General features: G+C 47.1%; 1 protein-coding gene across 5 annotated transcripts in view; it reads left to right on the forward strand.

The window, feature by feature from the left end:
* The window catches only part of FARP1 (FERM, ARH/RhoGEF and pleckstrin domain protein 1), a gene marked incomplete at its 3' end in the record, with an annotated part of 266,728 nt that overhangs the window by 42,298 nt on the left and 210,147 nt on the right, over positions 1–14,283 (forward strand). For 4 of the 5 annotated variants that reach the window (XM_079136884.1, XM_079136887.1, XM_079136888.1 and 1 more), the window contains exon 2: positions 13,689–13,882. In XM_079136884.1, coding sequence (XP_078993010.1) covers positions 13,712–13,882 — 171 coding nt within the window. In that variant the 5' untranslated portion in view covers positions 13,689–13,711. Of the gene's footprint in view, positions 1–10,809; positions 10,914–13,688; positions 13,883–14,283 lie in introns of those variants that run through there. The other variant, XM_079136885.1, reaches the window with a different exon arrangement.

A 14,283-nucleotide genomic window follows, 5' to 3' on the forward strand; every position in this document is an offset into this window, starting at 1 on the left:
TGGGAACTGAGAGTTGTGCTTCGGGAGGGGAAGGGTTACCTTGATGTCCCCCTGGGCTTTACTTTTACTGTGTCCTCTTGTGTCTGCTGTGTGTCTCAGTTTGTGACTGTGCAGTGTGAACTACTCGAGGGCAGTGGGTTTGCCTGTGTGAGTGTCTTCAGTCTAACCCAGACCTCAGTGGGGCTCTCAGGTGTGCTCAGAGCACCCCTCTGATTGCTCGAGGAGAGCTGGGCAGTGGGCACCTGGGTCCCTCAGTGCTCACTGTGGCACTGGCCTTGTGTGTTTAGAGTGGGATAAATCCTTGCTAATGCAAGTGAAAACGATTTTAAGATCTTTTCCAAACTCATAATATAGAACTCTGAACCGTACCCCATCTTCTTTATTTAGGCTGCTTAGTCACTCAGCAAACATTCTGATTATTTGATACCTTTTCCCCTTTGGCATCCTTCAGAGCTTACCTGGGCGATTCGCCCAGGAGCTTGATTGACATCTGTGTGCTAGGAGAGGCCAGAGGTTTGGGGAAGCTTTGTGATTGCATCTGAAACCACTGAATCATTAAGGTCCCTGGAGACTAGACAGGGTGACTTCAGAAATGGTCTCATGTGAAGGTGTGCTGGTGAAAGACAAGATCTCGGGCCTCCGCCTGTCTCCGCCTCATCTCTTGTCTGCTGCTTACTAGCTGGGGGGCCCTGGGCAAGTTGACTTTTCTGCCTCAGTTTCCTCATCTGTAAAAAGGGGTCAGTGATAGGGACCCCTCATGGAGGTTGTGAGGGTATAGAGTTAGTATTTATGAAGCTCTTGGTACAGTGCTTGCCACGTGGGAAGTGCTACCTAAGTGTTGGTTAAGTTAAAACAATACTTTTGGTCTCCCCGTCCGCCACCCCCCGACTCCATGAATGTCGAGCCTAAAATCCAGGCACATTTGTTGTTTTCATTAAAATGTCAAAAATTAGGACCAGAACCAGGCTTCCCCAGCCAGGGGTGTTCTCTGTCCTGCAGAGGAGCAGCTCCACTTCGGGGAACAATCGAATCGCACCGGCATCTTTTTTACAATAATATGCAGCAACAATGTCCTGTTCGTAATCATTAATTTTTTAACTGGACAGCATTGTTTGATTAAATACCTTATGCATGAACCAGGCTGACATTTACACTTCCTCATTATTTCACAAGGGGTTTGACTTTTTTTTTTTTTTTTTTATTATACGCTTTATTCCTTGACATTTCACTATTGTAACTAATCATTTATTCCAGGGGAAGGACACGATACCCTTTACACTTCTGTTGGATTTTATTGCATCATTTAGATTGTGATAATACTGCATAGTTTATTTCTCAAAAAATATTGAAACTGTCGGAGAATTTAACAGCCTATTCCTTAACGGCTTACTAGAAATGTCTTTCCTCTTTCCACCTTGAAAGGAAGGCCTTTCATTTATAATTCACTGGATTTGGTAAGCTTGAGGGAGTGTTTTCTTTTTTTCCTGAAAATTGTATAAAAATGATACTGTTACTCCAGAATAGATGTCAGTGGAATGTTACACAGGATGCAGAACACATTTAAATTTTGGCATTGATTCCTTAAGAATCATTTCCACAGCATGTGAAACCTCAGCAGAGAAGCACAAAGGGCAGGTGGACTTTTTATTGAAAACTTCCTTATTAAATAATGAGGCCACTGGGAATATGCAGTCGTGATTTGGAAACAAACTCAACTTGGCTTTGTAATTTATTAAAGAAAATACCTAGAGCTTTTGTTCTTTTAACATTCTAGACACATTTAGTTATTGAATCCTATTATTTTCTCACGAACTAAAGGAAGCAAGTTATCTCCTAGGGCCTCTGAGATAAGCCAAATGACTTGCCAGGTAAGATAAGTGAAATTACCTGCTAGGGACCAGATGTGGATTTGGCTGTGTCAGAAACTGACAGTGTGAAGTCTGCCCACTCAGCCCCATGACTTGGCCTGTCATCTGTCATTCCTAGCCTCAGGCTCATCCTGTTCCCTTGGAGGTAATATCTACTCACTTCCATTTCTGCTGCTGAAAAGCATCTCAAAGTCGCCAAGACCATGATGTCATTCATCACAATGGTTAAATGAACTGCGGTATGTCCATACAAGGGAAAGTTATTCAGTCACATAAGGAAATGAGCTATTAAGCCATAAAAACACACAGAGGAACCTCCAATGTATGTTGCTTAGGTGAAAGAGGTCAGTTTGGAAAGGCCACATACTATACGATGACAACTATGACCTTCTGGAGGATGCAAAACTAGAGTCAGTAGAGATGGTTGTCGGGGGCAGGGTGGGGAGGGGAAGGGGCAAATAAATGGAGAATGGATTCCGGGGCAGGGAAATGATGCTGGGTGGCACAGTAATGCTGATATGTGACACTATACTGTTGTCAAAACCCATGGGATTGCAGCACGGAGTGATTGCTAATGTAAATGATAGACTTCGGTTAATAATCGTGAATCAGCTTTGGTCCATCAACTGTATTTAACAGCTGGACCACACTCATGCAAGATGTTCATTCAGGAAACTACAGGGAGCGAGAGGGTATATGGGAACTCTCGGTACCATCTGTTCTGTTTTCCTAAAACATAAAACTACAATCTATTAATTATAGACCAATTGATTTCTTATCCATATTACTGATAATCGGTCTCCTGCTGCCTCTATTTCTCAATGACAGCTTTCTTTCTTTGTGCCAGTGACAACTTAGTCCCCCCAGACCTGATGGACTTTTCTTAATCCTCATTCTTGTTGCTCAGATGGCATTTAGCACCGTGGCTTAGCTTCTGGGCTTGGTTCTCTCTTTCTTTCTCTCTCTCTCTCTCTCTTTTTTTTTTTTTTTTTTGTACCAGGGATTGAATCCGGGGGTGCTCAGCACATTCCTAGGCCTTTTTATGTTTTATTTTGAGACATGGTCTCACTAAGTGGCTGAAGCTGGCCTCAAATGTGTGATCTCCTGCCTCAGTCTCCCAAGTCACTGGGATAACAGACTCCACCAAGCCCAGCTTTGGTCTTGGTCCTCTTGCCTTGATGCTCCCCATTGGGACTTTTAAAAATGTTTACTTATTTATTTTCTGTGGTGCTGGGGATGAACCCAGGGCCTTATGCATGGGAGACAAGCACTCTACCAACTGAGCTATAGCCCCCCCCCCCCCCCCCCCCATTAGGATTTTATAATGGATTTTAAGGCTCTTTTTTTTCATAAAAATGGGATTCATGCCGCCAGGAGAGGCTGTCATGCTGCTCCCTAAACGTCCTCCAGCTCTGAGGATGCGGGATTCCTCCTTGCGTTGGCTTCCCCTTCTCTCCTGTGAATATTGGCGTCCACTTTATGCTCTCATCTTGCTTCCTACTTCTTGTGTCCCTTTCAGCCTCTCCCTCTAAGATGCCACCCGCTGTCCCAGGGTCCCCTCTGGAACAAGCTGCTAACACTAGAGACACTGTCTCTAGTATCTCTTTCTGGAACCTCTGGCTTCTTTGCTCAGCTCGCCAGTGTTGAACTTTGGAGAAAGTGCTGGAGAGGTGGCAGCAGCGGGTGAGGGGTGGTAGCTACTGAGGAAGTGGCAGCAGGGACCTGTGGAATCTTCCTGGAATTGAGTCGGGTGCCCACCGTGAGCTTCGTCAGTCCCAGGTGTGTCATCTGGGCCTCCTGGTTCTGTCCTTTGCCTCTCAGTTCTGGACATTCACACGATTCCACCTCCATTCCTCACCGAAGATGCCTGACGTCACACGCTTCCCCGCACAAGGCTCTTTCCCTCCATCCTCACGTCACCACCTTCCTTTCCTGTGCCACACGTATTCTAGATGTTTCCTAATTGGCCCAGGTCCTGATCTCGCCAGCCTACACTGTCAAATTTTTGCCTTAAAACACATGGTTTCTTTCACTTGCCTTGAAGAGGTCAGCTCCTGTTCCCGTCTACCAGGTGACCTCCTCCTTGGCTCGTTACCCAGGCAGGCTGAGCTCCGCCCTCTTGCCTTTTCCTTTCCTGTTCCCTGTTTGCCCACCTGTTTTCTGGATCCACCATCGGCACCGCTCCTGGTACGTGGCACCAGCTTAGCAAATACCACCAAACGTACCAGCGGGCATGTTACCTGCCATCACTGGTGTTTAAAAACGCTTACGTTTTCTCATGGGCCAGTTCATGTCTTGGTTCCTCGGGGAGGTGGCTTCCTGTTTCTCTGAGGCTTTACAGTTCACCTTTTGTCAGAAGCAAACGCAATGCCATCAGCAGCTCTCTCGAGTACAGGGCAATATGGTGCCACATCACTGCTTCCTGTCCCATGAAGGGCAAAGTACAGTCATAGAAACATAAAATACCCTCACAAACGTTTATTCATGGTGGCGATGGCCATTATTTTGACACTCAAACGATGACGTGCTTTAAGTATTCCGCTTGTTATTTTTATAGATGTTGAGCAAGCAGATCTAGTGAGACCCTGCACCTCTCCTGTGGGCAGGAAGGCAAGGGTTAGTGCTTTCTCTAAATATTTGCAGACTGACCACTGTCAAGTAGAGAGAGAGAGACTTGCTTTAGTGAGTGAAAGAAAATGCATTGTGTGAGTGGCGTGAGTTTGGCTCAGCCTAAGAATGTGCCCTGTGTGGACCACAGGGCGTCGTTAGTGGGGTCAGAGGGGCTGAGAGGGGGCAGGTCTCCAGAAGGCCCCCTGCTCCTAAGTTTGGTACCCTTGCCTTCTACTTAGAGGTAGAGTGTGACTGAGCTCAAGTTGGAAGTCTGTGCTCTCAGGATCATCAAGAAATTGGTATCGTCAAAATCTGAATTATTGTGTTTCTTCCCGGCTGGTTTCCTGATTTTTCGTTGGCATAGGAGAACTTTCTCTTCCCAGTTCCTTTCACTTCTGGCTCCATCCCACATTTTTGTCTCTGCCTATCTGTTTAATGGAGGAAATGTGCTCTGCCAAATCACAGTACAGAGGTATTACCTTTGTTTTGAGAAGGTTAGATTGTAACTTAAAATTGGTTTGACAAGAATTTTTTTTTTTTTTTGCGGGGGGGCGGGGGCAAAAGATACTGCAAAAAATAAAGAGCTCACCTCATTTCGCGCAGCATGGCAGGGACAAAGATGTGTTCGTGGGGAAGTCATCCAACCAAGAAGAGCTAGGTTTGTGGCAATTTGAAGTTCACACTCTTATCTGGGCTCATCCTTGCGGGGACCCTCAGCAGCCGAGCAGCGGCCCCTGGGTGAGCCTGCATCAGAAACCCTGGAACACTTGTTAAAACTCAGGAGCCCAGGCACTTCCAAGTCAGTGGGGTCTGGGTCGAGGTTAAGAGCTTGGCTGTCTAGCAGACCCTAAGTCCTGCTTCTGCTGACTTGCTGGTACCTTTGAGGAAGCTTTGCAGTAGATGGCAGGTGAGAAAATGATCCCAGAATGCACCACTGGGCTGCTGAGTCCAGGATCACTGACTGGGAGCCCAGGGCCAGCCCTTGCACTAAAGCAGGAGGCTCACGTGGCACTCCAGGGAACTAGACCGTTCCTGGCCCTTGGGACTGTCATCTGGAAGGCAAGGCGGGAAGAGGAGAAAGGCCTGGGGAATGTGAAATATAAGCTGAATGCAAGCCCAGCCCCAGGGAGGATGGAGCCAGGGCTTCTCCCTGAAAGACCAGGTCAGGAGAGGCTTCGGGGGTGGCTCTGGAGCCAGGGAGGGACGAGAGCGCTGTAGGAGGACGCAGCAGAGGATCTTAATACAGCACCAGGACCTGAAGCCTGCGGGTGAGCTGGAGGAGGGTCATCTTGCAGATGGGTGAGACCCTGACCAGGAATTCGCACATTTTATTTGGTACTGATTAGACTCAGGTTTTGAGTTGATGGGGTTATGGTTAAATTGGCATTTCTGAATTAACTTGTATAAAAAGGATAAAAATGAAGAAATGTCCCTTCTGTTCTGAATTTTCCTTGAACTACCTTCTGGAGATCTGTTGGGAGTATTTAAGAGAGCCTATTTAATTAACAAAAAAAATTTATTTAAAAAATTTTTTTTATTACGGAGGACAAAACTGTGACAAAGTAGTCTTGATTTAGTTTCGCAGTTACTTCTCTTTCTGACTTTGCTGGTGAAATCAGGGCTCCCTCCCTACAGACGGTGACCTGGCCCTTTTTCCCAGATGATCAAAAAGGCCGAGCTGGTCCTCCCCATGTGGAGTGTCTGGGTGATGTACAACAGTGATCTCTGGTTGTTTCTCTTGCTCACAGACTTTTTGGAAGCAAGCACATTTATCCACACAGATAGCTGTGTTTGAACTTTCTTGGCACCCCTTATCTGAGTCCCTGGGAGAAGCCCAGCCCAGCAGCTTGTGCTCCTGAGGAGCTGCTGGCCGCCAGCCTTTCTGGTTTATCTACACCCACCCTCTCCTGAGGCCAGCTCTGGCCCTGGCGCCCCAGGGGACAGGAGCTTAAGGTGGCTTTGTCCCACAGCAGTTTCTAGCTCCTAAGAGCAGAGTAGATGAGCAGAGCTGTTGGGAAGCTAGCCCTTTGCTAGCTTATTTTGAGTTTTGTTTCTGACTTATTTGAGTTTTGTCCCCACAGAATGACAAATATACAGTCCCTTGTCGACAGCCCCACCCTTTATTTAGCTTCCTGCCAATCTCAATCAATCAGTCTCTCTCTCTCTCTCTCTCTCTCTCTCTCTCTCTCTCTCTCTCTCTCTCTCTCTCTCGCTCTGGCTTTTCCTATGAATAACAACTTTCTATGAATTTTTCTTAACCTGAATTTTTAAGTAGCTTTCATTTAAAACAGGAAGGGGAAAAAAAATTTGCACAGAGTTCCTCTTTGTCAACCTGTCTTGATTGACAGTCATCCCCTTCTTCACAGTGATTTAATTTCATTAGATTCATGCTCTAAATGGGGCTGGAGTAGTCAGCAGCTTTATGTGCTTTTAGCAGATGAAAGAAAAAAATGTGTAAGTAGTTTTTAGTAGGTAGTAAGTGTGTATGGTACAAAATTTAAAAGGCATACAGTGAAAAAGAAGACGAGCTTCTTTAGGCTTGTCCTTCAACAGGCTTGTTGCCACAATGGAGCCAGCTCGCTGACCACTGGCCTCTCCATCCTTCCAGAGAGGTTCTAGTCCACAGAGCAGAGCTTCGTTGAGGTATAATTTACATTTCGTGACTGGCCTCCTTTCAGTGTACAATGTAATGATCTTTTTCGGTGGTTTTGGATTGTGTGACTTAACAGAATCTAGTATCTGAACATTTCTGTTAGCCCCCAAAGATCCAGCCCCTGTGCCTTTAACTGTCATCCCCTGCTCCCATGTCAGCCCTGGGCAAGCGGTCTGGATATTTACCCTCTGGAAAAAGTCTTTCCTTAATATGCAAAATGAACTAGTTATTTGCAGGACCCTCATGTGGGTGTGCAGACAGGGTGATGTCCGTGCTAATAGACGTTTCTGTGACCAAAGGTTGTGTGTTTGTACTTGGGTGTATAATTTTTCCCACTTTTAGTCTTACATAAAAATAGGATCTAACACCCTGTAGTCTTTTGTGCCTGACTTTGTTCACTCAGCAAGATGTTTTTTGAGATTCATCCATGTTGTTTTATGTATCAGCACTTGGGTTGTTGTGATGCTGAATAATAACCCCTTGTATGGCTGTATCACATTTCTTTCTGTATTCACCAGTCCATGAACTTTGGGTTATTTCCACTTGTCTGTACTGTTTGTCTATGAGCATTTATATATGGGTCTTTGGACATATGTTTTCATTTGTCTTGGGGACATACTGAGGAGTGAACTTGTTAGGTTATTAGGGGAAGAGTTTGGGTTCTGTGCTAAATTTATAACATTTTATAACTTCCAAAACATTCTCCAAACTATTTGTGCCATTTAAGTTCCCACCAGCAATGTATGAGTTCTAGTTCTTTGCTATCCTTGACAACACTTGTTAGTGTCAGTCTTTTTCACTGTATCCATTTTAGTAGATGTGAAATATCTCTCTCCATGAGTGCAATTTGCATTTCCTAATGACCAGTGATGTCACATGTTTTCATGGGCTTATTAACCATCCGTACATCTCTGGAGACATAAATTCTTTCTTTCACCAGTTTTAAAACATGAAGTAGCAGGAAACTCACAGGGCTTTTTCTCATTTTTACTCCTTTCCCTGCTGTGTTTTTAGGTGTGTTTTATGTTATATTTTCAGGAGTTATAATATTTTATAGCCCTTATAATGATTTTAGTCTTCCTCTTATGAGAGAAATAAATTTAAAGTTTAATAATAATATTTTCATTGTTTCATTACTTACCTCTTGTTTTGCTGAATTTTACCCTTTAGTTTCTCTAAGAAGGGCTTTGGCAACATCCTTCTGAATTCTTGCCTATTTAAACATTTGGCTATTTATGTTTGAGTGAATGTATGGCTGGTTTTAGAGTTTTGGTTCATTATTTCTTTGAGGGCATTTTTGACAGCTGGACTTTGTGTGCGCTGTGGGGGTAGCTGAACTTTCGTCCCCTCCAATTTTATTTGAGCCTTTCATCTAGATTCCTGAATAATTCCTTCCTAATATTTAAAAACCTGTGATGACCTGGGAAACGTCCTGGTGGTGAGCATTTTCTGGTAGTTACTCCTGGGATGGAATATGTTCATGTAGTATGGAAAACCATCTTTCATTTCTAGAATGATTTCCTGAATTATGCTCTAAGGTGATTTTTTGTTTGTTCTTTTTGTCTTCTTCTTTTTGTTCCATTCTTTTCTTTCCCTTTAGGGGATTGTCAGATGTGGGCAAGTTGGATCACTTTATCTATCTTTTTCTTTTTTTTTTTTTATTTTCATTTTGGTGCTGGGGATTGAACCCAGGGCCTTGAGCTTGTGAGGCAAGCACTCTACCAACTGAGCTATATCCTCAGTCCTTCATCTATCTTTCATTCTACCTTTTTCTGTTTTCAACCTATACTTGCTTTACCCAGCCCTCATTGTTTCACCAGCACATATTTCCTTTGACCTACTTCCAATTTGGCCTTCATTTTGGTGACACAGGATGAATAACTTTATGTGGAACCCCTGGGACCATGAGTATTTCAGATCTGGATTTTCCTGGATGTTGGACAATTGTGTATATGTAATGAGACATCTTGGAGGTGACCCCAAGTCTACACATGAAGATCTTTTATGTTTTATCCACACCTTACACACAGCCTGAAGGGAACTTTTTGCAATATTCTTAGGGCGCCAGTGTTTTGACTACCATTTGTTGTGTGAGGTCAGGTGTGGAATTTTCCACTTGGGACATCATGTTGGCGCCCTCAAAGTTTTGGATTTGGGAGCATTTCAGACTTTGGATTTTCAGATAGGGATGCTCAACCTATATTTTTCTGTTTTTGTTGTTTGTTTTGTTTTTGCTTCTGGGATCGGCCCTCCTGCTTTACTTCTGCTTCCAGAACCTTCTTCCCGAAGTCTCCCCAGAGCTTCCTTGTAAATCCATTTGTGTTTTTGTTTATGGAATCTGTCATTTTGTTAAATTTTGTGATTATGACAATATGGGCAAAATCTTATTCTGTTGCATGTGGCACTTCTGTCATGGGTGTTCATCTGTCATTTGTTTTTTCTTTCTTTTTGCAGCATCCTGTAAAGGTCCATTTTTTACTAGAGGAGTTCTTTATCAACCAGCTATTTGCAGGAGCCACCCTTGGGCCAGCAGAGAGGGCCCTGTCCCATCCTCACGGACCCTCGTGACTTGGCTGTGTGTGTGTGTGTGTGTGTGTGTGTGTGTGTGTGCGCATCTTGGGTTTCTCTTGCTTGCTGAGACTTGGGCAGTGAACACCGACCTTCCTAACACACTGTCTTCCAAGGCTGCTTCCCCCAAATGTGCCTTGCCTATGGGCTTCTCGTTCCATACCGCCTGTGCCCAGGGAAGCTGCTACTGCTGATCCGCACATCTGTCCCTGTCATTCCAAGAAAGTCACTGCTGGTTGCTGCTGAGAGTGTTCTACTTATTTTGGGGACCGAGACTCTGCCGTTTTTGTCAGAGAGCTGCCGCCCCTCTGAGCATTTTCCTTCTCTCTCCATCTGACCTTCGCTGCAGTTGGGCAGCTCTTTCTCACAGTTTGTGGTCTGGGGCTACAGATGTCTTCTGTCTCCTGGGGGGAGGAGTCTGCATTTTTCTGTGTGTGCTCCTTATTACTCTGGGCGAATTCCAAGAGGAAGTCTTTAAACCAGGATATTATGGCAAGACAACTCTAGTTTTTCATCTTTCCTCTGCCAGTTAAAAAGCTTACTACTTTTTGTTAACTTGAAGTAACTTTCAAATCGATCCAGAGAACAAAGTAGTTTCGCAAAGAGCTTTTTACTTTTAGGTTTGGAACGATCACGTTAGTAATAATGGAGCCTTCCTTGTGACTATTCCTCCTGGAGTCCAGAGGTCAGAGAAAGCTGATGGAGGTGAAGCCAGAACAGGGCAGGGGTTAATATTTATACTCAGGAGGCCTTTAGGTTGGTTAGACTTGTTTACCTGGAGGATGACCCTGTATTACAGGCTTACCAGTTTTGGTGTCAAACGTCGGTTGTGGATGCTGCTTTATGACTTGGAGTGTTCCTGCAACGTTCCCTTGGCATTCTTAGGATGCTGGGCTCAGAACTCATGACTGGGTTTATGTTTGAATGAAACAGAACTTTCCATGCACAGTGACCATTGCAGACAAGTATGGAAACAGAAAATGTGGCATACTTTGTGAAAATGTCAGTTCCCAGAAGTAGAAATGATACAGGCCTGGGGTCATTCGAGGATTACAGAGAAAGGAAGTTAAGGTACCACGTCTCCATTGATCATTAACTCAGTGAGATTTTTAAATGCTGAGGTACTAAAAATTTGTACATGTGTCTGAGGGTCTTGGGCAAAAGGGAAAGAAAATATTCTGTTCATGGGATGCGGGGCCTCGCTCTTTGCTCAGGTAGGTCAGAAGATGCCTTTGTAGGGAAGGGCTATGGCACCTTTTGGGGGGTGACATGGAACTTTGGGTCCCTTCCTCCTGTCATCAGCTCTGTGGCTGGGCACTGAAGCCCAGCCAGACCCACTGCTCCTTGACTCTGAGCTGTAACAGGCAGTGGCAAAGGCCAGCATGGAAGGCTGTGAGAGGAAGGGAAAGATCAGCCCCAAAGTAGGAGGCACAAAGGAGGCTCACTAGACTCATGGTGGTAGTCTTCTCTGGAGGTCGCATTTATTTTTAATCATGAGACAACAAAGAGGAGACATATATGTAAGAAATTTTGCCTGGTTTATGGCAATTCTGAGCACAACAGATGATGACTACATCAACCCCAGGGTGGGTTCACTGAATAAATGTGGGTGCTGTGTCGTCTATTCTGGGGTCAGGCCCTGGGCTGCAGTTAGAGACGAGTATGTTAGGTCCAGTCTCATCTTGCAGGACTGCTAGGTGAGTTACCCAACGGCCAAGCCGGCTAGAAGGCGGTGCTTAGTGCTTATTTGGGGCAGGAATGAGGAAGGCAGCAGAACAGGGAGGAGCGTCTGAGGAAGAGCCAACAGCAGTCTCTCCAGGCTGGTGGGGTGCAGGGTGTGGGGTGAGTGGCAGGTGGTTTTCTAGCTGGCACTCAGGGACACAGGCAGAGGGACACATCCTTTTAGGTCAGGGCCATTTGGTTCCTGGCCCTGGTTCTTGATGGGGCTCCATGTCTCGTGCCCTGCTGCCTTGGGGCTGGCCTCAAGACCACTGGGGTGATGCCAGAGGATTCACCACGAGGAGGCTGGGCGCATCCATAAGCAAGTTACTGGGAAATTTCTGGGAACCTGATTCCCAGGAGGAGGATGAGAACGTCAGGCAGGAAAACCCTACAGCAGGCCGCTCCTGGGGAGCCCAACTGAAGGGCCACCTGCGTCAAGGGTGCAGGTCGCCGGGCTTGGCACTGTGCCTCGCGCCCACTTCCCCTGTTGCTGGCTTTGTCACGAGGTGTCCCTTGTCCCTTTCCTGTCACCCTTTCCCATCTTCTCGTTCTCCATCGTCCCTGGTGCGGCCGTGGTTTCTCCGCTCCGTGGGTCCACTTTGTGCGCTCGGTTCACCTCATGGCCTTCGCTCACCGGGCGAGGTAGACTCGGCCCAGCCGGTGTCCAGCGCCACCCCCTGGCAGCCTGGGGACATCCTTTATAACCGCAGTCAGGGTCCCCAGTCAGACTCCCACCTGCCCTGCCGGGCACCTTTCCGATCCTGATCCTCGTGCACTCTCGCCTCCCCTAGCAGCTGGCCGTTTACCGCGCTGGTCCTTCTCTTCCACAAGGCGGTTCCCACAAAGTTCTCAGATCTGCGCCTTGTTTCCGTCCCCCTGTCCACGCTGTCTCAAGCCCGTTGTGGGCTTTGCTTGGGGATGGGCCGCCGCCCGCCGCCTCCTCCCGTGCGGGTGTCTCCAGGTCCCCTTCCTCCGCTGCTTCTTCTGCCACCTGTTCTCTGGTCCAGCGCTGGCGCTCGCGGTCCTGGGGGGCTGCGCTCCGCCTGTCACCACTGCGTCTTTCCTTCTGCCCAGGGGCCGTCGTCCTTCTGCCCTGACACCTCCTCCACCGTCCCTCCCACCCGAAGGCCTTGCCCCTGCGTGTCTCCCGCCTCTTTCCAAGTGTTGCCCCACGTCCGAGACCGCGCTGCGCCCGCGCCTCCTCTAGCGGCTGGAGCCGCCCCACCCGAAACCGCGCATCCCGCCGGAAGCCTCCTGCCTTCGCGTCCTTTCCATGCCTCATCTGCCCCCGCGGACCCATGCACAGCGGTCTGGGCGGCCCACCCTGAGCTCCACTTGGCCAGCCTTTGTGCTTAGATGTGTGCTGAGGCGCAGAGAGTATCCAAGACTGGGGCCTCCTTTAGGGTCCCCGAAGTGCCAGAGACAGGTAAATGGGCACACCTACCACCCTGGAGCGTGTGGGCTTGACAGAGCCAGGAGCGCAGAGCGTGGCAGCCCGTGAGCCCTGCCTCCAGCGTCCAGGGCCTGGCACTTGAACTGAGGTGTGAGGCGGTGGTGGAGGCTTCCAGGTGGAGGAAGAAGGCACAGCACTCAGCCAGGGACAGCCACACCTGGGAGTCCTGGACCAGGATCGCAGGATCGCGTAGGGAGGACAGGGCCAACGGGGTGTGTGGTGGGAAAGGGTGGACTGTCCAGGGAAGAAATGCATCGTGCAGTTATTGTAACAGAAACAAGTAGAAACGCCAGGACCCTGCCTTCTGTCGTCTGTCACCATGTGAGTGTGTTTATTCCGCCAGTTTTATCTGGATAACTCCCACATCACTTAATGTTATGTGCCCATGTGAGGTAATTAGCAGGCTAACCACAGGGCCTGGACATTGTTATCTTCTTCCCAACCAGTCTGATGGCGTAAAAAGCAGTGCCTGTCTCACTGTAGACACTGAATAAAATGTGGGGCGTCTGTAGCATGAATAATTAAGAGCTGACTGTGAAACTAAGAAAAGAATAAAATATGCAGCAACTTGCAAAAATATGCAGATGACTAAAATATGCAAAAAATATTTGCATGCCTTGTGTGCTTACAGGTGACATTGTGAGTGAACTGGAGGCCGCCACATGTGATCCCTGTGTTGGGGGACAGGTGGAGAGCCTGCTTACCCTGGTGCGATTTGGACAGATTCCCATAACAAAGGGAGAAGATGACAAGAGTTACTTAAGTGATTTTTAAAGTCGCCTGATGTATTTTTCCTTCTTATTGCTTCCTGTAGATATTTTATAAGCTACTTTCATCATGGGGGAGATAGAGCAGAAGCCCACCCCAGGATCACGACTGGGGGCACCGGAGAATTCGGGGATCAGCACCCTGGAACATGGACAGAAGCCACCTCCGACACCTTCAGGAAAACTCATGTCTATCAAAATCCAGATGCTGGATGACACCCAGGAGGCATTTGAGGTTCCAGTAAGTAGAGGGTGTGACTGAATCCAAGTGTGTGGGCAGCCTTTGGGATGGAAAGGTCTTTCCCACATCTTGGGCCCAGGGTGGCCAGAGAGGGTCTGTGTGTTTGGTTCCAAGGACACATTCTTATTCTGAGCAATCTAGTTTTCAGATCTGTGTCTAACTTGTTCATATAGTGATGTAAATGACAGTGCCACTTGGGCTTTCCTATGACTTTCTGCACACAAATATCCATAATTGTGCGTGTGTATGTGTGCATGTCTGAACTGGAGATTCGGAGGGATCCCAGTTTAATTTGCTAATATGGCAGGGGTTTCCTTTCTCATATGGGTGTGTGGACGTGTGTGTGTATGTGTGTGTCTGTATGTCTGTGTCCCATTTAACTTGTGTCCAGAGTACTGGCA

This window comes from Sciurus vulgaris (assembly GCF_902686455.1).
Source record: "Sciurus vulgaris genome assembly, chromosome: 4".
Classification (NCBI taxonomy): Eukaryota; Metazoa; Chordata; class Mammalia; order Rodentia; family Sciuridae; genus Sciurus; species Sciurus vulgaris.